Source organism: Hirundo rustica, chromosome 28 (assembly GCF_015227805.2).
Source record: "Hirundo rustica isolate bHirRus1 chromosome 28, bHirRus1.pri.v3, whole genome shotgun sequence".
Taxonomy (NCBI): domain Eukaryota; kingdom Metazoa; phylum Chordata; class Aves; order Passeriformes; family Hirundinidae; genus Hirundo; species Hirundo rustica.
The window spans coordinates 349,020-375,153 of record NC_053477.1 but is presented as its reverse complement, the minus strand read 5'-3'; the positions used below and the strand labels follow the sequence as shown (position 1 = coordinate 375,153).

The window sequence follows — 26,134 nt, the reverse complement described above, 5'->3', positions numbered from 1 at the left end:
CACACCTGGTAGTTTTCGGTGGCGTCCCCCAGCAGCCCCCCGAAGGTGATGGCGTTGGTGATGCAGCCCAGGTAGATGAAGAGGATGGCGGAGATGGACTGGATATGGAAACCTTCGTAGAAGTCGCTCGGGAACCAGGGCAGCTTCCTCTTGATATCCAGGTAGAGGCCACCACAAAACCTGCGGAAACACCGCCGAGGACCTGGTGACTCCCACCGAAACAGAATCGTGGAATCCTGGAGTGGGCTGGGTTGGGAGAGGCCTTAAACCCCACCCAGGGCCACCGCTGCCAGGGCAGGGACACCTCCCGCTGCCCCAGGGTGCTCCAGCCCGGCCTTGGACACTCCCCGGGGTCCAGGGGCAGCCACAGCTCCTCTGGGAATTCCATCCCAGCCCCTGCCCACCCTCACAGCCAGGAATCCCTGCCCAATATCTCATCCAGCCCTGCTCTCTGGCAGTGGAAGCCATTCCCTGTGTCCTGTCTCTCCATCCCTTGTCCCCAGGCCCTCTCCAGCTCTCCTGGAGCCCCTTTAGGCCCTGGAAGGGGCTCTGAGGATTTCCTGGCTCCGTCCCTTCTCCTGGTGAACATTCCCAGCTCTCCCAGCCCAGCTCCAGCGCAGAAGGGCTCAAGCATCCCAGAATCCTGGAATGGTGTGGGTTGGAAGGAGTCCTAAAGACCGTTCAGTCCCACCCAGGGACACCTCCCACCGTCCCAGGCTGCTCCAAACCCGTCCAGCCTGGCCTTGGACACTTCCAGGGATCCAGGGGCAGCCACAGCTGCTCTGGACACTTGGGAGATTCATAAATGTGGGTAATAAATAAGAATATTGTACGTACACACATAAATAGATCTGGTTCCCACCAGGATTTCGCCCCTCCGTGCCCCAGGACACCCCAGGATGAGCCCGCCGGAGATGCCGATGGCTCCCGGCACCCTCCAGAGGTTTTTGGGGCTGGCTCCTCGCTCACCTGCCGGTCCAGGCCAGCTCCTCCCCGATCTCGTGGACTTCAGGCATCTCCCCATCGTCGCTGGCGCCGCCACCGCCCCCGGCGCCCGCCCCGCCGGCCGCGCCGTTCATCTGCCCCACCTCGTTCAGCGAGAACACCGACTTCCTGCGGGACACCGGCACCGCCTCGGATCCGCTCCGGCACCGCGGCATCGGCACCGTGGGATCCACACCACTGGATCGGCACCACGGGATTGGCACCGCCGGATCGGCACTACCAGATCGGCACCACGGGATAGGCACCACCGGATCGGCATCACGGGATCCGCACCACCAGATTGGCACCGCCGGATCACACAACTCACAGAATGACCAGGTTGGAAGAGACCTCCAAGATCATTGAGTTCCACCCAGCCCCAAAGCCTCCACTAAACCACGGCACCGAGTGCCACACCCCGACTTTGTTTAAACACCTCCAGGGATGGTGACTCCACCACCTCCCCGGGCAGACCATTCCAGAACTTTAGCACTCTTTCCGTGAAAAACTTTTTCCTAACATCCAGCCTAAATTTCCCTTGGCACAGCTTGGACACTGTGTCCTCTCCTGCTGTCAGTGCTTCTGGAGGAAACGACCAACCCCAGCTGAGCAGAGCCAGCTTTCAGGAGCTGTAGGGAGTGATAAGGTCACCCCTGAGGCTCCTTTTTGGCACCGCCGAGCCCCGGTGTGAGGACCATGGCCACGGCCGTGGTGCGGCTCTGAGCCTGCACCGAGCGCGGGTTTGGGGGTGAATTTTGACAGATCTAGAGCTGGGTTTGCTCAGTTTGTGGAGTCGTGGGTTGGGTTGGGCTGGGTTGGGTTCAGTTGGCTTGGGTTGGGCTGTGTTGGGCTGGGTTGGGTTAGATTGGGTTGGGTTGGGCTGGGTTGAGCTGGGTTGGGTTGAGTTGGGTTGGGTTGATTTGGGTTGAGTTAGATTGGGTTGGGCTGGGTTGGGTTGTTTTGGGTTGGGTTGGGCTGGGTTGAGCTGGGTTGGGTTGGGTTGTTTTGGGTTGGGTTGGGTTAGATTGGGTTGGGCTGGGTTGGGTTGTTTTGGGTTGTTTTGGGTTGATTTGGGTTGAGCTGGGTTGATTTGGGTTGAGTTGGGTTGGGTTGGGTTAGATTGGGTTGGGCTGGGTTGGGTTGTTTTGGGTTGGGTTGATTTGGGTTGAGTTAGATTGGGTTGGGCTGGGTTGGGTTGGGCTGGGTTGGGTTGGGTTGGGTTGATTTGGGTTGAGTTGGGTTGGGTTGGGTTAGATTGGGTTGGGCTGGGTTGGGCTGGGTTGGGCTGGGTTGGGTTGTTTTGGGTTGGGTTGGGCTGGGTTGGGAGGGACCTCAAGGATCCTCCAGTTCAACTCCTGCCTGGGCAGGGTCACCTCCCACTAAAAGTTGTTCCAGGAGAGTGGAAATGGCTCTGAGCCGACCTGGGAACAGAGCCTGCTGCAAATGCGGCATTCCTGGAACATCCGGAGGGGTTATTTCCAGGGATGAGGCTGAGCAGGGCACCCGGAGGTGGCCGGGGCGCCAGCTCCAGCCCCACACCCACCTCTTCTCAGCTGAGGGCACTTTCTTGGGGGGCTCAATGCGAATGTTGGGGTCCCACTCGCCGGGCGGGAGGACGATGACCTCGTCCAGGAACTCATCGATGCCGGCGATCAGATCCTCCCTGTCCCGGGCCTTGTAGGCAACGTCGCTGAAGAGCTGGGGGTGGGCACAGGACGGGGCTCAGCCTGGCCATGGCCTCCGGTCCCACATCCTCAAGTTTTGGGGTGAGAAGGTGGAAATTGGTGTTTTTGTTTGTTTTGCTTGGTTCTGAGCCAGGGGGTCCTCTACTCACATCGTCCACCATGAGCGTGGCGATGGCCCGGCCGATCTCGTTGTAGGACTTGGCTTTTCCCGCCGGACCGAGCAGGATGAAGAGGAACCTGGGGAGGGAAGGGTGCCACGTTGGCCACCTCGGCGCTCCGGCGCCACCGGACCGCTGGGTCCCCAGGGGACGGCGCCCACCTGGTGGGGACGGGCACCTCCGTCACCCCGCCCAGCATGGTGGCCTGGAGCAGCCGCACGAAGGCCACGAAGGGCTTCTCCAGGAACTCCACCTCCCCCACCAGCACGTTGGAGGCCTCGGCGTCCTTGGGGATCTTCTTGATGAACTTGTTCTTCAGCTGTTGGGAAAGACAGCATCGAGGAAGGGAGCGGCTGCCAAAATTTGGCTTCTTCCCCTTTTTTTTCCACTGAAGTTGAAGCCTCGGGCTCCGAGATTTCACCTCTGGTTGTCCCAGGACTCCCAGAGGTGGGGACAGAGGAGCCACATCCAGGAACCAGCCAGGAAAAATTCACAAAGCCGAATTTCTTCAGGAACGCGGCTAAAACCGAGACTGGCTCTAAAGTGCCCCCCCAGGGCTCTGCAACCCAACCAGCAATGTTTGGTTTTGCTCTCCTGGGTCCTCCACAGGGAAAACGCCCTGAAATCCCCCTGTGGAAAAGCTGGGCCAAGCCCCAGGGATGCTGGAGCGGGCCAGGAACGTTTCTGGAGTTTATTTGCAGCCCCAAACCCCTGCACGGCACAGAACCCCCCTCAAGCCCTGGACGGGGGAGGTTTCCACGCCTTGTTCCTCCCCAGCCCCGCTCCCGGAGCTGGAACAAATAATGGGAGTAGGAAAACCTCATCCATGGATTTGCTCCCCAGGTCTCTTCTCCCCCGCAGCTCTTTTCATTACGAGCCCAGAAGGGTTCAATACCGAGCGGGGCAGGGAGTTATGATAATCTATATGGCCGCATGAGGGGAGGCATGTGAGCCGGGCAGCCGCCTCTCCCCGTCCTAATCTTTTAAATCCAAATGGAAAAAAAAAAAAAAAAAAAATCATAATAATAAAGCAACTCCTCCAGTGCGGCTGGAAGTAAGAGCAGGAGTTACCAGTGGCCACTAAGCTTCATGTAACACTTAAAAAGTCCCTTTGTAGTGGGCCTAATAGGGCGATTAAACCTAAATGCTTTGCATATTTTGGGATTAACCCTCCGAACCCCACTGCTGGAGGGGATATTTGGGGTTCCTGAGTGGGCACCAGCGTGGGTTCATTTCGGGAGGTGGCCCGGGAAGATTTATGGTGTCCCTGTCCTGTGGCTCCCAGATTTCCACCCATGAAATCCAAGGAAATAAAACTTTATTTATGGTATTTGGGCTTGCCCTAAAGTGCACCACCCTAGGTAAGGCCAGTGAGGACATCCCGGGGGAAAAGCAAGTTGTTATCCCATTCCATCCCATTCCCTAAAAACCCAGGGCAAGTTGTTATCCCATCCCATTCCCTAAAAACCCAGGGCAGGTTGTTATCCCATCCCATTCCCTAAAAACCCAGGGCAAGTTGTTATCCCATTCCCTAAAAACCCAGGGCAGGTTGTTATCCCATCCCATTCCCTAAAAACCCAGGGCAGGTTGTTATCCCATCCCATTCCCTAAAAACCCAGGGCAAGTTGTTATCCCATCCCATTCCCTAAAAACCCAGGGCAGGTTGTTATCCCATCCCATTCCCTAAAACCCCGCAGGGTCGGTGATTCTGCCTTCGGTTTACGGTGAAATCACGAACAGAAACAAAGCAAAGCTCACACAATGAACCAGCCATTCCCAGAGAGAGAGAGTCTGGGATGGAACGGGACAAAATCCCACTGATCCATCCCATCCCCAAGCTGGGACCTGCTGGAGCTTCCCAGCTCCCTCCTAAAAGCAATCCCAGAAGGAAAAGCCCCGCCATGGACTCGCAGCTGGGCTTAGCATTGAGAAACCCCGGAAAAAACAGATCCCACCCCAAATTCCAGCCCCTCATCCCCAGAGCTGAATCCCTGTGCGCAAACCCGAGGGCTCGGATGGGATTTACCGCCCTCTCCCAGCCATTCCTTTAGGATTCCTACGCTTCCAAGCACCTTTCCTGTGCTCCCTGAGGATCTGGAGGGAATTTTTGCCCCGCCCTGATGGATCTGAGCAGCCCCAGCCTCCTGGCTCGTCCCTAATTCCGTGCTGAGAGCGCAGGTGTTACCCCTGGGGCAGCTTCCCTGCGGATCCACAGGGATCAATACAGCCATTAACTCCTCTAATTAGGAATTTGTGCGGATAACGGCCAAGCCAAGGCTCACATGGGCCCCAACAGCCCCAGAGCCCAGCGGGGATCGTGTCGGGATGCTCCTCCCGGCGGGATTTTGGGATGGGTACCTGGTCAGTGCTGGGCGTGTCCGAGATGTCGTTCATGCTCCGGCTCTGGGCGTGACCTGGTGGAGGGAAGGGAGGGGATGTGGGGAAAAGCCGCCCCCGGTGCCAGCAGAAAACCCGCTGGGGAGAGCTTGTGCAAAGAAATAAAATACTGTTCATGGTGTTCGGGCTTGCAAAGCAGCAGCAGCGCTGTGAAACCCCGGGAATGAGGGAGAATTCCTTCTCTGAGAGGGTGGGAAGGCTGGCAGGGGCAGTGATGGAAAGGTCCAGAAACCCTCTGGATGTGGCATCTGGGGCCGCTGTGGCGGCGCTGGTGCTCCATGATCTCAGAGGGTTTTTCCAACCCTAAGGATCCCAACACCCCATAAACGGGAGCGTTTCCAGTCTCAGCTGCACGAAACAAGCTCCGGGTTCGGATGGGATTTCCCACCTGCCCTCTCCCAGCCAAGCACTCTTTTAGATTCCCTCCCTCTTCCAAGCACCGTTCCTTCCCCCTCTAAAGATTTCAAGGAATTTTTGCCTCCACCCTGAGGATCTCGAGCTGCACCAGCACCCTCACTCATCCCGAATTCCGTGCCACACTTCTGGGATGGAGGCCGTGGTGGGACCTCATTCCAACCTCCCGCTCTGCCCTTGGCACTGGGAACGCGGTTTTGTGGGAGTCTGGTTTCTCCGGGGGTGCTCTGGGGTGTCCGTGCCCCACTCACGCAGGCGGCCGTAGCTGGCGCTCTGCCGCATCCGCAGGTCCTCGGTGGAGCGGTGGAAGGCGGCGCCGGCGGCCGGGGCGCGCACGGGGCTGCGGGCTGGGAGAGCAGAGAGCGGCCGTGAGACCGGGATCCCCTGGGAATGTGGGGGCAGGATCCCCTGGGAATGTGGGGGCAGGATCCCCTGGGAATGTGGGGGCAGGATCCCCTGGGAATGTGGGGGCAGGATCCCATTAGGAATGTGGGGGCAGGATCCCCTGGGAATGTGGGGGCAGGATCCCCTGGGAATGTGGGGGCAGGATCCCATTAGGAATGTGGGGGCAGGATCCCATTAGGAATGTGGGGGCAGGATCCCTTGGGAATGTGGGGGCAGGATCCCCTGGGAATGTGGGGGCAGGATCCCATTAGGAATGTGGGGGCAGGATCCCATTAGGAATGTGGGGGCAGGATCCCATTAGGAATGTGGGGGCAGGATCCCTTGGGAATGTGGGGGCAGGATCCCCTGGGAATGTGGAGGCAGGATCCCTTGGGAATGTGGGGGCAGGATCCCTTGGGAATGTGGGGGCAGGATCCCTTGGGAATGTGGGGGCAGGATCCCCTGGGAATGTGGGGGCAGGATCCCTTGGGAATGTGGGGGCAGGATCCCGTCGGTTAGGGTTAGGGGTCATGGGAGGATCCCGTTGGGAATGTCAGGAGAGGTTCCCATTGGGAATGTGGGGGCAGGATCCCATGGGGAAGGTCAGGGGAGGATTCTGTGGGGAATGTCAGGAGATGTTCCCATTGGGAATGTCAGGAAAAGTTCCCATTGGGAATGTGGGAGTAGGATCCCGTTGGGAATGTCAGGAAATGTTCCCATTGGGAATGTCAGGAGATGTTCCCATTGGGAATGTCAGGAGATGTTCCCATTGGGAATGTTGGGGCAGGATCCCCTTGGGAATGTCAGGAAAATTCCCATTGGGAATGTGGGGGCAGGACCCCATTGGGAATGCCAGGGGAGGATCCCATTGGGAATGTCAGGGGAGGGCCCCGTGAGGAATGTCAGGGGCAGGATCCCATTGGGAATGTCGGGACAGGATCCTGTGGGAAACATCCTGTCACGAACATTGGGAGCAGGATCCCATTGGAAATGTTGGGAGCAGGATGTCATTGGGAATGTCGGGAGCAGGATCCTGTGGGGAACATGAGGAGAAGGATCCCATGGGGAACATCAGGGGCAGGTCGCAGTGGGGAATGTGGGGTCAGGATCCCATGGGGAATATCGGGGCCAGGCAGGAAAATTCATCTGCCCAGCACAGAGGTTCTTATCCCGTGCTGTTATCCCACCCATGGGAATGTTCCTGTTGGCGCTGAGCGGATGTTGATGGAAATGTCCCACCCCAGATCCTCCTGCCCCACCCCAGCGCTCCCTCTGGGGCCATCAGTGGCTCCAGAGGGGACATTTCCATTCCTTGGGAAGACCCGACACTGGATTTAGGGTTTAATCCCCTAATTCCCCCAAGAAACCACGCTTGGGATCTACAGTGGACTCCACACTCCAAAATATTCCCGTTTTCCTCCATCAAGCTCCACGTTTCTCCTCCCTAAACGGGCGGCAAATCCCATTTTTCATCTCAGGTACTGACGCTGAATTACTTCACTCTAAACGTCTCCCTCCCATATTTTCTGTCTTAAGCCCATCAATTTCTCCTAAATTCCCCAAATTCCTTTTGGAAAACCCTCAGGACCACTTTTGCCGAGCTGCTCTGCCTCTCCGTAAGGTCCCAGCTGCCACCATGGAATCTCTTCCTGGTTTTTTATCAACCAGCAATGAAATTCCCGCTGGATTCCCGATTTATCCCGGGCAGGATTTATCCCGATATCCACCACCAATGTCACAAGAAACGGGAGCGACGCCCCTTTCCTCACCATTTCCTCTTTGGAATGTCCCTCTTCGGGAACTCTGAGCGATCCCATCCCCTCCACTCCATTTCTAGGGGCAAACCCCAACATTCCCAAAGCCGGGTTCGGTTTTGGTGGATTCAGGGCAAATCCCGGCTCAGATACCGGCACACGGGAATGGGAATGTTGGTCACGGATCGTCTCTCCCAGGAGCTGCTGACCCCGGAGCAGCCGGAGCCCGGCAAATCCCGGGCTCCACCGAGTGACCTCCCGCTAAACCCGGGTGAGTAATCGGGAAGACAACCAAATCCCCTTTTGTAAGGGCTGGGAAAAGGCGGGATCAGCTGGGAGCAGACCGGATTTGTCTGTGGCGGCCGCGCCAGGAAACCCCCGTGCCAAGCCGCGGTCCCCACACTGCGCCATTGTCCCCGTGTGATGTCATCACACGGTGCCATTGTCCCCACAGTGACGTCATCGTACAGAGACTTTGTCATCGCATGGTGATGTCATCACACGGTGACATTGTCCCTGTGGTGACATCATCACACAGTGACATTGTCATCACACAGGGCCATTGTCCTCATGGTGACGTCATCACAGAGTGACATTGCCCTTACAATGATGTCGTCACACAGTGACGTTGCCATCACACAGTGACATCATCACACGGTGCCATTGTCCTCATTGTGACATCATCACACAGTGCCATTATACCTACAGTGACATCATCACACAGTGCCATTGTCCCCACAGTGATGTCACCACCTGTACCATTGTCCCCACTGTAACATCATTGCACTGTGACATTGTCATCACACAGTGCCATTATCCCTACAGTGACATCATCACACAGTGCCATTGCCATTGCACAGTGCCACTGTGATGTCATTACATGGTGTCATTGTCCCCACTGTGACATCATCACACAGCGCCATTGTCGTCACACAGTGATGTCATGGTACAGCGACATTGTCCCCATGGTGATGTCATCACACCATGACTGTGCCCTCACACAGCCCCATTGTCCCCACCATGATGACATCACAATGTCCCCACCATCGTCCTCACGTGGTGATGTCATAATATAATGGCATTGTCACCACACAATGTTGTGTCATCACACGGCGACGTCACTGCACAATGATGTCATCACACAGTGCCATTGTCCTCACATGGTGGTGTCATCACGCGATGATGTCATCACACAATGACATTCTCCCTTTTGCAATGATGTCACCAGACCGTGACATCATCACACCATGATGCCATCACACAATGACATTTTTCCTCACACAACGGTGTCACCACACAACGATGTCACCACACAATGACCTTGTCCCTCACACAACGGTGTCACCACACAGTGACGTCACCACAAAATGACATCACCGAACGGGGACCTTGTCCCTGCCACACCCACGTCCCCTCACAGGACGCTGTCCCTGTCACACGCCCTTGTCCCCGTCAGTCACACGCCCTTGTCCCCGTCAGTCACACGCCCTTGTCCCTGTCAGTTACACGCCCTTGTCCCTGTCACATGCCCTTGTCCCTGTCAGTCACACGCCCTTGTCCCTGTCCCACGCCCTTGTCCCTGTCACACGCCCTTGTCCCTGTCAGTTACACGCCCTTGTCCCTGTCACATGCCCTTGTCCCTGTCAGTCACACGCCCTTGTCCCTGTCACACGCCCTTGTCCCCGTCAGTCACACGCCCTTGTCCCTGTCACACGCCCTTGTCCCTGTCACACGCCCTTGTTCCTGTCAGTCACACGCCCTTGTTCCTGTCACACGCCCTTGTCCCCGTCAGTCACACGCCCTTGTCCCTGTCAGTCACACGCCCTTGTCCCTGTCACAAGCCCTTGTTCCTGTCACACGCCCTTGTCCCCGTCAGTCACACGCCCTTGTCCCTGTCAGTCACACGCCCTTGTCCCTGTCACACGCCCTTGTCCCTGTCAGTCACATGCCCTTGTCCCTGTCACACGCCCTTGTTCCTGTCACACGCCCTTGTCCCTGTCACACGCCCTTGTCCCCGTCAGTCACACGCCCTTGTCCCTGTCACACGCCCTTGTCCCTGTCTGTCACACGCCCTTGTCCCTGTCACACGCCCTTGTCCCTGTCACACGCCCTTGTCCCTGTCTGTCACACGCCCTTGTCCCTGTCACACGCCCTTGTCCCTGTCACACGCCCTTGTCCCTGTCACATGCCCTTGTTCCTGTCACACGCCCTTGTCCCTGTCACACGCCCTTGTCCCTGTCAGTCACACGCCCTTGTCCCTGTCACACGTCCTTGTCCCTGTCACACGCCCTTGTCCCTGTCCCAAACCCCTGCTTGGCCCCAGCTCCCCGTGACCCCCAAACCCACCAGGGCGGAATTCCGGGTCCTTCCCAGCCACAAACCCTCGGGTGCCCCCAACGCCTGGGTCCCTCCCTCCCTCTCCCGCGATGTCCCTGTCCCGGGGCTCACCCGTGTTGGAGGACACGGATTTGCCGATGTCGGCCAGCGAGCGGTGGATCGGCTTCTTGGTCTGGTGGCGGTGCTTGCGCAGGAGCACGTAGCTGAGCTTCTCCCGCAGCTCCGGCTTCAGCAGCCCGTCCTCGATCTGCTTCTCGATGACATCGTCTGCAACACGCAGGGGCGCGGTGACCCGGGGGTGACCCCAGAACCTCCCCAAAATCTGCTGCTTCTGCACTGAACCCCAAAACCCCAAAATCTGATCCTTGAGGAGCCCGTCCTCGATCTGCTTCTCGATGACATCGTCTGCAACATGCAGGCACGGTGACCCGGGGTGACCCCACAACCCCCAAAATCTGCTGCTTCTGCACTGAACCCCAGAACCCTCCAAAATCTGCTGCTTCAACAGTGAACTCCAGAACACCCCAAAATCTGCTGCTTCTGCACTGAACCCCAAAACCCCAAAATCTGATCCTTGAGGAGCCCGTCCTCGATCTGCTTCTCGATGACATCGTCTGCAACTCAGGGGCACGGTGACCCGGGGGTGACCCCAGAACCCCCAAAATCTGCTGCTTCTGCACTGAACCCCGAAACCCCAAAATCTGATCCTTGAGGAGCCCGTCCTCGATCTGCTTCTCAATCTGCAACACGCAGCCATGGGGACTCAGAGGAGACCCCCAAAACCTCCCCAAAATCTGCTGTTTCTGCACTGACCCCCCAAACCCCCAAAATCTGCTGCTTCAACACTGAACTGCAGAACCCCCCAAAATCTCAACACAACAATTTCTGGAAGCAGCTGACAGCTCCCAACTCCTTCCTTTGCTCATCCCCAGACAAATTCAGAATACGGAGCAAACAAATGAGTTCAAATCCATTCCCAGCATTTCAGGACATTTCAGGCCCCTATTGGAACCCTGGGCATGGAGAATTCCAGAACTTTCTGTGCTGCCAGGCTCTGACCCCCCAGCAAACCCTGCAGTGACCCGAGGCCGTGGAAAAGGCTCCAGAATGGAGTGACAGCGCTGGGATCGTGGGTGTGTGGTTGGGATAGAAGTGTGTGACAGCACAGGGTGCAGAACTGAGAGCTGAAGGGTTCAGAACACAGGAACAGAGATAAAGCGAGATGGAGGATTTAGGGCAGAGGCTGAGTCCTTCTTTTTCACCTTCTTCTTCACGGGTCTGGGTGGGATTTTGGAATTGGGCGGAAAAATCCGCATTGCGGGCCAGGGGTGGTTGGTGATTGGGTTAAAAGTGAAAATAATTTAGGTGTCATTTCAGAATTGGACAGTTTATCCTTAGAAGTCCCTGCAGAGGGACAGACGTGGCTCCATTTTCACTGTCAGCCAGAGGTGCTGCAGAGCTCACGGCCTGTGAGACTGTAACACAGAGGAGAATCAACAAACGCCTGAGCCCCAAGAAGGAATTCCGCCCGGAGCGTTCAGCCCCGACCCCGGCTAAACGGAGACGAAGCGCAGCAGGGTCCCACCTATGATCTGGGGCAAGGAGTATCCGTCCAGGTCCAGGAGCACCGTTCCCGTCTGGAGACACGTGCGCAGCTCGAAGAGGCTGTGCAGGGACAGCGTGGACACGTGGGGTTTGCTCCACCGCTCGCCGCCCTCCTCCACCTTCTCCTCGAACTTGATCCACCTGCAACGAGAGCGGGACGGAGCCGGGATGTGGGAATGGCTTTTCCTGGGGCGTTTCCCCGCTGGGAAATGCTGGGTTAATTCGTCTCGCCAAGTTCTCGCGCTTTATCCGGGGTGGGAATGGAGGATCGGGTGGAGTCATTCCCAAAAGTGCTGCTTCTGGGATTGTAGAGGGGAGGAAAATCTCCCAGTCCCAACAGGAAACCAAACTCCATGGATTTTCCCATCCTCGTATTGCTCCTGTGGGATTTGGGAATTGTGGGGTGAAGGAAAACTGCCCAAACCCAACAGAAAACCCAAATCCAAGGATTCCTCCCTCCTCATATTGCTCCTGTGGGATTTGGGAACGGTGGGGTGGAGGAAAACCTCCCAGTCCCACCAGGAAACCCAAATCCATGGATTTCACCCTCCTCAAATCGCTCCTGAGAAGTCTGGGAGCTTTTCCCATGGAGGTGACCTGGCCTGATCCTGGATCTGCTCCTGCCCGGAGCAGCCTGTGGGAGAGCAGATCCCAGAGCATTCCCGGTGTCCCAATTCCTTAGGAATGCTCAGACCCCACCCTGGGCACTCCATCCCTGCCCTGGGAGACGGGAGGATTTGCAAACACTCGGAATTCAGCCCTTCCCTGCCTTGATTTTACAAGGAAAACTCCAGAGAAACTTCCGGAATGGGGTGGATGATTCCTCCCAAATTCCGGTGACTCTTGGAATGGCAGCTCTTGGTTTTTGGGGGAAAAAAGGTGCTTTTCTTCCATGGATTTTCCTTCCTGGAGTTTAACCGGACCCATCGGAGCGGGCTCCAGCGGGATCCGGGCTCCTGCTGCCCCAGGTGGGGAGGGCAGAGGAGGAGAAGGGATTTTGGGAACAGCTGATGGCCCCGGAACACCGAGGGGGAGGGACGGGGAAAGGCCAGGACGGGATCAGCTGCTGCAAAGAGAAAACCTCCGGTGTCCCCGGTAAGAAACTCCCAAAATATTTTCTGGGAATGTTCCGACAGAACCCCAACGCCCCCAAAGCTCATCCCGCAGCTCCCTTCCCTGATTTCTCCGGAGAATCCCTTTCTCCAACCCCTCGGCTTTCCCTGGGATGGAATTCAAGCTTCCCGCGGCCGCTCCCGCCAAGCGCCGGCGCCGCTCTCCCAAAGCCGATTAGGTTTTCCGCTTTTCCTCTCCTTTCTGCCCCATTTTCCCGAGGAATTTGGGTTATTAGGGAGCTCAGGAGTGTGGGGTTGGAGGCACGATTCCAGCGGCGCCTTTGCCCCGCCGTCGGCGTCCCAGGATTCTTCCGCTGAGGTTACGGCGAATTCCCGAATTCCCGCCTGCCTGCCGCTCCCAGCATCCCAAATTCCCATATTTTAACCCGTTTATTGTGGATTTAGGTGCTCGCACCACGGAGCTGCTCCCCTGAGGATAAAGAGTCCCGGCCAGGCCGGGGAGCAGGAATTGGGACTTGGAAAATCGGGAGAAACTTGGAAATCTCCACCTTTGGCCCTCCCTGGTGAAAATCCCAATGCAAATGTGGATTTTTTTGCCTTCTGAGGTTTTCAGCGAGTGGGAAGGGAGAAATAACCCCGGATTCATGGAAAATTAAAGATTTTACCAACAGAATCCAGACACTGCAGAGTGGGAGCAGGGTTTGGAACCGGGGGGATCCTGAGGAGCTTCCCAAATTTTGGCTGATGGAAAAAAACAGCCCAAAATTTGGGATGGGCATCCACCGGGCCTGATCCCGAACTATCCCAGTCCCTGAGGTTGGAATTCCATACCCAAACTGGGAAATCCCACAGGAAAAGGTTTGGGATAACACCTGGACCTCCTGCCCAAAACCCTTCCCAAAAAACCCCAACCCCGCTGGTCCTTACGCAGCTGAGGTCGGGAAGGGAAAATCCCGCTTGGATTTGGGATCTTCCCATGGAAAAGATTCCGGTCCAATGAAGCAAATTCCACTTGCAGCTCCTTCGATAATTTTATTAAGGATGGAGCAGGTGGGAAGGGTTTTTTATGGATCAGGGGTGGGAAAAGATTCATTCTTGGCCCAGCTGGAAAAAATGTGGAGGGGAAAAAAAAACCTGGGAAAATGTTCTTTATTCCCATTTCCTGGCTGGAATTCTCCAGTTTCTCGGAACCTCATCCCGTTTTTTCACTCTCCCAGCCCTTCCTGCAGGGCTCTGGTGTCTGGGAGGGGGGAAAGCTCCGGCTCTGCAATTGATCCAATTTGAGGAAATTTAGGATAAGCTGGGAAATCTGGCTCGTGTCCAGGATGTAGCTGAGGTGCACATCCCCCTAAAATCCCATTTTCCCCACATTTCCCTGATTCGGGAATGTCCTTTTTTAACACCATTATAAACAACGCTCATTCCCTGATATTCCAATTTTGAACCCGCCCAAAATCCCGTTTTTCCAGCATTTCCCTGATTCAGGAACATCTCTTTTTCCCCAGCGCTCATTCCCTGACACTCCATTTCCATTTCCCCTCTCCCAATCCCATTTTTCCAGCATTTCCCTGATTCAGGAACATCTCTTTTTCCCCAATGGTCATTCCCTGATATTCCATTTCCCCTCCAAAGTCCCATTTTTCCCGCATTTCCCTGATTTGGGAATGTCCTTTTTTAACACCATAACAAACAATGTTCATTCCCTGATATTCCATTTCCCCTCCGAAATCCCGTTTTCCCAGCGTTTCCCTGACTCAGGGATGTCCCTTTTCCCTGATGCTCATTCCCTGACATTCCATTTCCATTTCCCCTCCAAAATCCCGTTTTCCCAGCGTTTCCCTGATTCAGGAACGTCCCCTTTTCCCTGATGCTCATTCCCTGATATTCCATTTCCATTTCCCTTCCAAAATCCCGTTTTCCCAGCGTTTCCCTGACTCAGGGATGTCCCTTTTTAACGCCACTAAAGCCGACGCCCGTTCCGCCATCCCGTTTCCAGGCGGGGATTTTTTGGGATGTGATTTTTCCCCCCGCCACGTTCCCGAATCCCGGCTCACCTGGCGGATTCCTTCCACTCCATCTCGTCGCCGTCGTGCTGCAGCGTGTCCATCTCCGTGAAAAGCGTGGGATTGGGGGGCTCGTCGTCCTCCCCCAGGATGTAACGGAGCCGTTCGGCGGCCGGGGACACTGCCAGGGAGAAAGGAGCTCTAATTCCATGGGAAACGGGATGATCCCGCTCCATTCCACCCGGGGGTGGTTTGGGATGGCAGAAAAGGGATAAAAATGGAGAGAAATCGGAGCAAAATGTTTAAAGGGAGGAGTGAGGGAACTCCAAATGATCCCATCCCGAATTCCCTGTGGGAAGAGATGCGGGACGCTGGGGAAAGGCGGAGTGGGAAAAAGGCCCAGGAACCAATTCCTATCAAATTCCCTTTTCCAGGAGTTTCCTGTTCCCAGTTTCCAGGGCTATCCCACATTTTCCCTCCCCCTGATCCCGTTTTTCCAGGCTCCATCCCAACCAAACCCTTCCAGCAGGGCACATTGGGATTTCCCACTTTTCCCGCTGCACTCCCGAGGGGAAGCGGGGAATGACACAAATCCATCATTCCTGCAGGGAAAATCCCATTTTTTTTTCCTGCCAACAACTGGGAATGGGCGTTTATGGCCTCCTGCTCCCTGCGGAGCAATCCGGGAATGGGATTGGGATCACGGCACCCTCCGAGCTCCTGCCAGGTGGGAAAAGGCTTTTCCATCCCAGCACATTCCCAGCGCCCACGGGAGGGTGACAAACGCCCAGGAAAGGAAAAAAAAACTTGGATCTGCTCTTAACCCTCTCCATCCTCGGGGTTTTTCCAGCAAAACTTCCCAGTTTTGGTGGACTTGGGGAGAAATCCAAGCCCCGGGTGTGGCAGGGATGCTCCAAGGAAGAGGTGAAAATCCACCTGAAATCCATGGAAATGAGGAGTTTGGAATGAAATCCTGCATTTCCTAATTCAGCAGGAATGATCCAGGCTTGGAAAATGTGAATTTTGGGGCAAAATCCTCCTTTTCTCCAAGCTGGGAATAACAAAGCTGGGTAATGCAGCTCCTCAAAAATCAGGGAATTCAATTGCCGTGGATAAATGGAGGGTAAACGGGAATTTTCCCCTTTTCCCGCACAAAGCAGAGGAGCCCAGGCCCCAGGAGAAGAGGATGTCCCTTTAGGCTCAGCCTTCTTAAACCGCTTAATTCCCTCTAAGCCGAGCCCAAAGCCCCGCGCTCCAGCCCTGCCGCCATTCCCATGAATCCGTTATTATGATTATTAATATTCCCGGGAGTTTTGGAGCCGGGCTCCGTGCCTGGAGGGTTTCAGGCTCCCTAAGCCTGGCGGTTTTTCTCGGAAAAGGGATGAAATGGGTGAAATTCTGGTCAATCCCGTCCCCGGCCAAGCCCGAAATTCCCCCAAAAAAACCCCAAATTTGATGAGCTAAACAAAACAAAAAACCAAAAAAACCAAATAAAAAATAAGAATCGGGATTTTGCTGGAAATCCCTGTGTGGGACCTCTGGTGGGAAAAAGGGGGATTTGGAATTCTCGCCCTCGATTCTGGGGTCGCTGCTCCCGGCTCTGCCCAAATTTTAAATCTCTTTGGGGGTTTAAAAATGGATCCTTCCTTCCTCTCCCTCTCCCGGGGCCTCACCTGGGGCTGTGTCACCCCCGAAACCCAGAGGAAATCTTGGACAGAAAGAGCTTTTTTTAGCTTCTGTTCCTTATCCTCCCAGATTTTAGGGAACAAATCCAACTCCCAGCTCCCAGCTCGTGCTTCCCTCCCTCCCCGAGGTGCTCAACCAACCCCGCTGGGGCCCGGCCAGGCAGCCAGAATTCCTGGGAATTGTTCACCTGGAGAACCCTTTCACGCCCGGGAGAGCGCCCAGCGCTCCCTGCCTGGGGCTTTTTCATTCCTGGGAATCCGATCCAGCGTGGAAAATCCCGGGAAGCAGCAGGGGTTTGTCGGAGAGGGGGAAAGTGACGGGGCAGAGGCCAAACCCCGCAAACCACCCCGAAACCAGCCCCTGCTCCTTGAGGGGGATCCAGATCTCCCTGAGCCGGATTTTAGGACGGGAAAACTCTGGGATTTCAGCCAGTGCGGATTCCCAGGGAATATTTAGGATCGTTCCCACGGGAAACAGGACAGGAACGATTTAAATCTCCTTTATCCGAGGTGCAGCCGCGCCTTCGCATCCCAGCCCCGAGCCAGCAACAAAACCTGGCCTCGGATCCTTTTCCAAACCGAAATTCCCGCTCTGGCTTTGGGAAGAGCAAATAAAATGGGATAAAACTGGGGAATGAGGGAATGTGGAGCTTCCGGGGCTCCGCAATCCGGCTGGGACCAAGCCTGGTTTAATGTCCAGCATTATCCAGGGGCTGCCGTGGATTCTGCACAGCTTTTCCTTGGATTTTCCTGCCTCAGACGAGTCCCCACCTCCCCAAAACCCAGGAGACCGGGATGCACATCCCATGGGATTCAACGCTCCTTCCCTGCTCGAGAAACCCCCAGCTCTGGGATATTTCTGACCCTTTCAAAAATCAACTTTTCCGCCCAGGAGCAGCGGGAGCCGGGAGCTCCCCTGGTTAATTTGGGGATAAGCTTTGGATCCCAGTGCCCAGAGTTCATCTGGAAGTTCCCAGGTTGCTTTTCCGAAGGGAAAAATAGGAAAAAAAACCCCATGGAGCTTCTCCCCCTCCCACCGCGGCCGCCACGGAGCGCTGGGAAAAACAAAAACAGAAACCCCAAACCCTACCTGGAGTCGTCTCCTTTTCTTCCCCCATTTCTCCCCGGCTTAACCCCAAACCTTCGCCGCGCGATCCCAAAAAACTCCAAAGCCCCGGAGTTCCTTTATCCTTTATCCACTGCGGCTCGCTAAACTCCCGCGGCTTAGGGGGCAGATTACCGGGAATAAAAACCTTCCCTCTCCTTTGGCTCCCATGACGGGAAGTTGCCAAATCGCCGGGATGCACTTGGAAAAGCAGCGGGAAGCGGGAGAGGAGCGCAGAATTCCCACATTTGGGGTCGTTCCCTGCGGGGTTTTTTCCTTCCCACCGGCGGCGGGGTGGGAAAAGCCCCTCCGGAATCAAGGGTTTATTTTTTCAGGGGAAAAAAAAAAAGCACCGGGATGAGGGAGATTTCCCGGGATTTTGTGGGGCTGAGGGGGTTTGGGGTGGGTTTTTTTTTTTTCCTCCATTAAATGGAATTTTCTGTCCAAGGCCCCAGAGCAGCCCGGAGTTATCTGCGAGTGGAATTTGGTGCCTGTGGGAAGGAGGGAAAAGGAGGGAAAAGGAGGGAAAAGGAGGGGGAAAGAAGGGAAAACGGAAAAAGAGGGAAAGGGAGGGAAAAGGAGGGGAAAATAAGGGGAAAAGACGGGAAAAGAAGGAAAAGGAGGGGACGTGCTCCCGCTCCCGCCTCCGCCGAGGGCACGAAGGAGCCACCAGCGAATAAAAAACTTCTTCCCGTGCAAAAAAAAACCTGGAAAACTTCGGCTCCCGAAGGGAAAAGCGGAGCCGAGCCCCCGCCCGCCCCGCTGGGCCCGAACCCGAATGCAAATTCCCAGCGGGGGGGGGCTGGAAAAATCCCAGCCCATGGAAGGGCTCGGCAGCCGCTCTCCCGTGCAAAATGTTAATCCTCCCTAAGGAGATTTCCCTGGAGCGGCAAAACCCGTCGGGAACAAGGTGTGATTCCCGAAAGTTGTCTGGATCCTGAATTCCAGCAGGAAAACCCCTCTGAACTCGCCCCAATCCCATTTCAACGGGAAAAACCCATCGGGAATAAGGTGTGATTCCCAGAAGTTTCCTGGAACCTCAATTGCAGCAGGGAAACCCCTCCGAATCCCATTTAAATGGGGAAAAAACCATAGGGAACAAGATGTGGTTCCCGGTTTTTTGGAACTTCAATTCCATCAGAGAAACCCATCCAAATCCCATTTAAATGGGAAAAACCCATCAGGAACAAGGTGTGATTCCCAGAAACTTTCTGGAACTCCAATTCCATCCAGGAAAACCTTTCCAATCCCACCCAAATCCCATTTCAACCGGAAAAACCCATCAGGAACAAGGTGTGATTCCTGGATTTTGTCTGGTACCCCAAATCCAGCAGGAAAACCTCTCCAAATCCCATTTAAATGGGAAAAACCCACTGGGAACAAGGTGTGATCCCCAGAAATTTTCTGGAACCCCAAATCCCATTTAAATGGGAAAAACCCATCGGGAACAAGGTGTGATCCCCAGAAATTTTCTGGAACCCCAAATCCAGCAGGAAAACCACTTCAAATCCCATTTAAACGGGAAAAACCCATCGGGAACAAGGTGTGATTCCTGGAGTTCCATGTGGAACACCAATTCCAGCAGGAAAACCTCTCCAAATCCCATTTAAATGGGAAGAACAAACCCGGGAGCGGGCGGGAGGAGCGGCGCCCACACCGCGCATCCCAGCCGGTCCAATCCCGCATCCCGGGCGATCCGACCGCGCATCCCAGGGCGCTCCAAAGCCCTTTCCCGGTTGTTTTGGTTTTTCGGGAACTCACTGGTCCTGCTGGCGTTGTCGTTGGCGCTCTCGGGCCAGCCCTGGCCGCCGTCGTCGGTGTCCGAGGGCTCGCGGTGCCCGAAGTGCCGCTCGCTCTCGCTCCGCTCCCGGCTGGAGCCCGGAGACCTCCGGCGGCGCCGCTTCCTGCGGAACCCGCGCGGCACCGGCACCCCGATGTAGATGGAGTGGAAATCTGGGAACGGGGACAGCGTCAGGGGGATCCCGGCTCCCGCGGAAATTCCGTTTTCAGGGGGAGGACGGTGCGGGAGGGGTGAACAAAACCGCCCCCGTTGGGAGAAAAATTCCTGGTGGGAATGGTGCGGATGGAGCCGCAGCTGGAATGGAAAATTCACGTTTCCAGGTGGAAACTTCCAGGTAAAAAAGGCAGGGAGGAGATTTCCCTCTTCCCACCAGGCCTAACGCACTCCCAGGAGCCTTTTCCAGGGATTTGCTGGGAGCTCGGATGGATCCACAGGCACGGAGACCCCGCTGCCATCCAGGAAATCCCGGGATTTCACTCACCTTCCTCATCCTGGAATTTGACTCACCTTCTTCCATCCTCAGATCTCCACTCTGGGACATTCCTGGGATTTCACTCAGCTTCCTCATCCCCGAATTTCCATTCTGGGATATTCCCAGGATTTCACTCACCTTCCTCATCCCCGAATTTCCATTCTGGGATATTCCTGGGATTTCACTCACCTTCCTCATCCCTGAATTTCCATTCTGGGATATTCCCGGGATTTCACTCACCTTCCTCATCCCCAAATCTCCATTCTGGGATATTCCCAGGATTTCACTCACCTTCCTCATCCCTGAATTTCCATTCTGGGATATTCCCAGGATTTCACTCACCTTCCTCATCCCCGAATCTCCACTCTGGGACATTCCCAGGATTTCACTCAGCTTCCTCATCCCCAAATCTCCATTCTGGGATATTCCCAGGATTTCACTCACCTTCCTCATCCCTGAATTTCCATTCTGGGACATTCCCGGGATTTCACTCACCTTCCTCATCCCTGAATTTCCATTCTGGGATATTCCCGGGATTTCACTCACCTTCCTCATCCCCAAATCTCCATTCTGGGATATTCCCAGGATTTCACTCACCTTCCTCATCCCTGAATTTCCATTCTGGGATATTCCTGGGATTTCACTCACCTTCCTCATCCCTGAATTTCCATTCTGGGATATTCCCGGGATTTCACTCACCTTCCTCATCCCCAAATCTCCATTCTGGGATATTCCCAGGATTTCACTCACCTTCCTCATCCCTGAATTTCCATTCTGGGATATTCCCAGGATTTCACTCACCTTCCTCATCCCTGAATTTCCATTCTGGGACATTCCCAGGATTTCACTCACCTTCCTCATCCCTGAATCTCCATTCTGGGACATTCCCAGGATTTCACTCACCTTCCTCATCCCTGAATTTCCATTCTGGGACATTCCCGGGATTTCACTCACCTTCCTCATCCCTGAATTTCCATTCTGGGACATTCCCAGGATTTCACTCACCTTCCTCATCCCCAAATCTCCATTCTGGGACATTCCCGGGATTTCACTCACCTTCCTCATCCTCGAATCTCCTGCGGGAGCCGCCGAGGCCGCGCTCGCTCATCCCGTCCTCATCCTCCAGCATGGTCCCGCTGCTCGGGGGGAGCTGGGGAAGGATTGGGAACGGGATTTGAGTGGGATTTGGGATTTGGGTGGGATTTGGGATTTTTAGGGAATTTGGGAGGGGAAGAAGCTCTGTCAGCACCTGTCAGGAGCTCCCTGCCGTGGAATCCTTCACCCGGGAATATCCCAGCGGGATTCCCGGTGGGAGCTTCCCTGGGATCAGCGGGGGCGCTCCGACACCTCCGGGTTCAGCCCCGGCTGTGCTGTGCCACCCCTGTCCTGTGTCACCAATGTCCAGTGTCACCCTGTGTCACCCTGACCTGTGTCACCCTGTCCTGTGTCACCCTGTGTCACCTTGTCCTGTGTCACCCTGTGCCACCCCTGTCCTGTGTCACCAATGTCCTGTGTCACCCTGTGCCACCTTGTCCTGTGTCACCCTGTGCCACCCTGTCCTGTGTCACCCTGTGTCACCAATGTCCTGTCCTGTGCCACCCTGTGCCACCCTGTCCTGTGTCACCAATGTCCAGTGTCACCCTGTGTCACCAATGTCCTGTCCTGTGCCACCCTGTGCCACCCTGTCCTGTGTCACCAATGTCCAGTGTCACCCTGTACCACCCCTGTCCTGTGTCACCAATGTCCTGTGTCACCCTGTGTCACCAATGTCCTGTCCTGTGCCACCCTGTGCCACCACTGTCCTGTGTCACCCTGTGCCACCCTGTCCTGTGTCACCCTGTGCCACCCTGTCCTGTCCTGTGCCACCCCAGCTCTCCTCTCCCCATATTCCCAAAATTCCAGCCGGATTTCCCCAGGATTCCATCCCCGGCCTCCAGTTCCTGCTGCTCAGAGGGTCCATGAAGTGCAGGAGAACATTCCAGAGGTTTCCCTGAACAACTCCTGACACAAATTGCCAGGAATTCCAGAGCCTGGCGCAATTCCTGACAGGACTTTCTGGGAATTCCAGAGCCTGGCAGAATTCCTGACAAGAATTTCCAGGAATTCCAGAGCCCTCCCCGTTACTCTGGAGTGACCTTGCACATCCCAAGGGATTTCCCAGCACAGATTTTCCTTTCCCCATTCCTGATCCCACATTTCCCTGAATTTCCCGATATTCCAGAGCCCCCTGTTATTCCGGGGTGATCCCCACACATCCCAAAGGGATTTCCCAGCACAGATTTTCCTTTTCCTGTCCCTAATCCCACATTTCCCTGGAATTTCCCAAAATTCCAGAGCCCCCCGTTATTCCGGGGTCACCCCGCACATCCCAAAGGGATTTCCCAGAACAAATTTTCCTTTTCCTGTCCCTAATCCCACATTTCCCTGCAATTTCCCGAAATTCCAGAGCCCCCCGTTATTCCGGGGTCACCCCGCACATCCCAAAGGGATTTCCCAGCACAAATTTTCCTTCCCCCATCCCCGATCCCACATTTCCTTTCCACTTCCAGCTGTTTCCTTGTTTGATTCTGGTGGGATTTTTCCGGCGTTCTGCCAGGGACGTTGATTATCAATTCATTAATTAACGGCTCCCTAATTAGCTGACCTCCAGTGATTGCCTTTCACACTCGGCTGCCCGGGCTCCGCTGTTTCTATTCCCGGCCGCCCGGTCGATGCCTCCCAAAGTCACTTGGAGGGCGATCCCGAGCGGCATTCCCGCATTTTCCATCTATTTCGGGGAGAAAAATCCCAGCTCCAGCCAAAACCCTGGGAAAACAGGAACTGGCAGGGTGGGCTCCGCTGGGGGTGAATTCCTGACCCTTCTTCCCTTGGGAAAATCCGCTTTATCCCAGCCCAGCTCGAGTCCAGTTTATCCCAATCCAAATCAAACCCAGTTTATCCCAGCCCAGCTCGAGTCCAGTTTATCCCAGTCAAATCCAGTTCATCCCAGTCCAAATCAAATCCAGTTTATCCAAGTCAAATCCAGTTTATCCCAGTGCAAATCAAATCCAGTTTATCCAAATCAAATCCAGTTTATCCAAGTCAAATCCAGTTTATCCCAGCCCAAATCAAATCCAGTTTATCCAAGTCAAATCCAGTTCATCCCAAATCAAACCCACTTTATCCCAGCCCAGCTCGAGTCCAGTTTATCCCAGCCCAGCTCAAGTCCAGTTTATCCCAGCCCAGCTCAAATCCCATTTATCCCAGACCAAATCCCCATCCTGAGATTTAAATTAGATTTCCAAGATTCGGGAAGTTTTCAGTCAATCCGACCTTTTTGGCAGAAATTGATTCCATTTGGGGCAAACAAATTCAGGGTTTTTCCTCTGGAGGGAAAACCCAGACTGGGGAGTTTTGGGATAACCTCATCCACAAGCATTGGCTTCCCAAAAACTTTCTGGGGTGAATCCCAAGGATTTTAGGAAGCTGGAAAAGCAGAAAAAGCAGGAAAACACTCCCCAGCCTCAGGCAGGAATATTTTCACTCTAAAAATGACCTTTCGAAAGATGAAGGATCACAATCCCCAGGAAATTCCGGCAGGTTCCTGGATGATGGGTTGGGATACAAACCCTTCCAGCTGGGATAACACGGGGAAAAAACGGGATTTTTCTGGGAATCCGGATGAGCTGGGAAGCACAAAGCACCCCTGGGGTAAAGCCAGGCTTTGTTAGGCACGGATAAATGAAAGGTCCCGATCGATTCCGGGGTTGGAGGATCTGGGATTTTTCCCTCGGGTATTTCCCACACGGAGCTTTTCCCCCCTAAATCCCTGCAAACCAACCCGGAGCAGAACCGCTGGAAAGCCCAACTCCGATTCCATGGAAACCCGGGCAGGGAAAGCAAAGCGCCGCCGCCGTTCCCATCAAACCCCCCCAAAAACGAATTTCCCCTTCCAAACTCACCTCGAGCTCCCCCAAAAAATAATTTGGGAACGGGCTGCGGAGCGGGTTCAGGGAAAGCCGGGATCGCCTGGAGTCAGAGCTGCTCTTCCCAACATCCCATCGACGCCAGTGCCGGCGGCTCCGGCTCCCGATGGATTTTGGCCGCGCCGATCGATGCCGGGAGCGCGGAGGATCACGGGGCGGGAGGACGCGGAGCCGACGGGACCCGGCCCCGGGCAGGGATGGGTTTTCCATGTGGGAGCAGCGGGACATGGGAAATCCACCCCAACCTGCGGGATTTGGGGTTTCCGGGGTTGTGCGGGGATTTTTTTATTTTCCCGTGGATTTTGGCTCGTTTTTGAGGGATTCGGGAAGGGAACTGCTCTGAGTCCCGTGCTCTGGGTGCGGATCTTAGGGAATGGCAGGAATTTCCAGCAGTGGGATGATCCCAAACATCCATCCATGGGATGATCCCAAATCCCCAGCATTGGGATGATCCCAAATCCCCTCAGTGGAATGATCCCAAATCCCCAGCACTGGGATGATCCCAAATCCCCAGCATTGGGATGATCCCAAATCCCCAGCACTGAGATGATCCCAAATCCCCTCAGTGGAATGATCCCAAATCCCCTCACTGGGATGATCCCAAATCCCCAGCACTGAGATGATCCCAAATCCCCTCACTGGGATGATCCCAAACCCCCTGGAGAGCCGGGATCAGCCCCTGGCAGGTTTAGGGGCCTGGCCAGGTTTAGGGTCAGGGCTGCCCCTGGAATTATTCCCAATTCCACATTTTCCTTTCCACATCCATGAGTTTGGGGTCAGGAACCTCAGCGACAGCTCCGCTCCCGTTTCCACCCGGATTCCTCCGCTCCCTCCAGCCTTTTATCGGGAATATCAATAAATCCCCATCCAATGGCACCCAGCGCTTCATTCCAGGGAAAACCAGGATTGGGAAATGGGATTGGAGCTCTGGACTCCTCCCAGATCGGGGCTTTTCCCTTGGGAATGATCCCATGGCCCAGTGCGGGTGGGATCCCAGCTTTATCCCAAATCCCGTTTTCAGCTGGGTTGGATTTTCCCTTCCCCATGGAGCAGGGACGGCTCCGTTTAGTGGGAATTTGGGAATGTCCTCAGTGCCCTTGTTAATGTTGGATTTTGAGGAAAGATTTCGGGATTTCCTGCTCCTGCTTCCATTCGCTTTTCCCATTTTCACTTTTCCCGTTTTCCAGGCGTTCTGTTCTCCACGCTGGGCTGGGAGCCCAAGCCGCAGGGAAATTCATTTTTCCCAAAAATCCCGGGATGAATCCCGGGATGAGAACCCGCTCCCATCCCTGCCAGCAAATCGGAATGCAGGTTTTGTCCCGGAAATCAAGATGAAATAATGGAATTTCACTTTTCCCCACCAAATCCATGGGAATTTATTGGAATTTCTCACCTTGCATCCCTCAAGGTTTTATTAAATTCCCAGTTTTTATTAAATTTCCCAGAGAGAGGGGGGTGAAGGAAGCAAAGGGAAATCCCTGGAGCCCACATGGAAATAATTCCCGAAATATCCGAGTTCATCCCTGCGCTTCCCAGGTTTTACCTTTTCCACCTCCAAAACTCCCGGATTTTGGCCAGAACGTTCTCGAATATTCCCAAGGTACCCCAGCTCCGCTCCCAGCGGGAAATTCCCGGATCCAGAGGGGTTTTCCAGGCCTTGCTGGGAATCGGGGCTGCTCCGGTTAAAGGGAAGCCGGGAACGGTCGGGAGAGGGAGACAGAGCCCGGGAGTTGCATTCCAGCTTTGGGAATCCGAGCTCCCGCTTCCCAAATATCCCAAATCCATGAGAATTGCCAGGGAATTTCCACAGGAGTCCTTTTGCTCTTGGGGAGAACTGACTTCCTTCCTCTCTCTTTCACTTTTCCTCCTTTTTTTTCCCACTTTTTTTTCCTTTCCTTTCACATTTTCTCCTTCAACATTTTCCCTTTTTCACGCTTTTCCCTCATTCCCTTTTCCCTTTTTTACTTTTCCTTTCCTTTCCCTTGGATTTTTTTCCTTTTCCTTTTCCCTTTTTTATTTCACGTTTTTCCTTCTTTTCCTTTTTCCCCCCCTTTCCCCTTCTCCTTTCACTTTCTCCTTTTAATTTCTTTTTTTTTCCATTCCCATTTTCCGTTTCCCCTTCCCTTTTCTCCCTTTCCCTTTTTGTCTCCATTCCCAGGATTTCATTCCCAGCTCCCGGGAGAGCTTTGCCCTCCCCAGCTCATGGATGAGGCCCTGGGGCCTCGGCAGAGGGATCCACTGGGGTTTTCTGGATAAAAACCCCCACATTTTATGGGATAAAAACCCACATCATTGGGAGAAAACCCCACTTT

General features: G+C 54.9%; 2 protein-coding genes across 4 annotated transcripts in view; both read right to left on the bottom strand.

Annotated features, from left to right (window-relative positions):
• SLC4A5 (solute carrier family 4 member 5) overlaps nucleotides 1–19,410 on the bottom strand; it is a 34,808-nt gene extending 15,398 nt beyond the window's left edge. For both annotated transcript variants that reach the window (XM_040087658.1, XM_040087660.1), the window contains exons 1-11: nucleotides 19,346–19,410; nucleotides 14,846–14,975; nucleotides 11,699–11,859; nucleotides 10,225–10,380; nucleotides 5,890–5,985; nucleotides 5,186–5,241; nucleotides 2,989–3,146; nucleotides 2,819–2,906; nucleotides 2,528–2,682; nucleotides 970–1,113; nucleotides 6–180 (exon numbers count right to left, since the gene is read on the bottom strand). In XM_040087658.1, the coding sequence (XP_039943592.1) occupies nucleotides 6–180; nucleotides 970–1,113; nucleotides 2,528–2,682; nucleotides 2,819–2,906; nucleotides 2,989–3,146; nucleotides 5,186–5,241; nucleotides 5,890–5,985; nucleotides 10,225–10,380; nucleotides 11,699–11,859; nucleotides 14,846–14,975; nucleotide 19,346 (1,320 nt within the window). In that variant the 5' untranslated portion in view covers nucleotides 19,347–19,410. The remainder of the gene's footprint in view (nucleotides 1–5; nucleotides 181–969; nucleotides 1,114–2,527; nucleotides 2,683–2,818; nucleotides 2,907–2,988; nucleotides 3,147–5,185; nucleotides 5,242–5,889; nucleotides 5,986–10,224; nucleotides 10,381–11,698; nucleotides 11,860–14,845; nucleotides 14,976–19,345) is intronic.
• A 26-nt stretch (nucleotides 19,411–19,436) lies between these two features.
• The window catches only part of LOC120764002 (tetraspanin-15-like), a 41,393-nt gene continuing 34,695 nt past the window's right edge, over nucleotides 19,437–26,134 (bottom strand). For both annotated transcript variants that reach the window (XM_040087662.2, XM_040087663.2), the window contains exons 11-12: nucleotides 20,914–21,007; nucleotides 19,437–19,537 (exon numbers count right to left, since the gene is read on the bottom strand). In XM_040087662.2, the coding sequence (XP_039943596.1) occupies nucleotides 20,962–21,007 (46 nt within the window). In that variant the 3' untranslated portion in view covers nucleotides 19,437–19,537; nucleotides 20,914–20,961. The remainder of the gene's footprint in view (nucleotides 19,538–20,913; nucleotides 21,008–26,134) is intronic.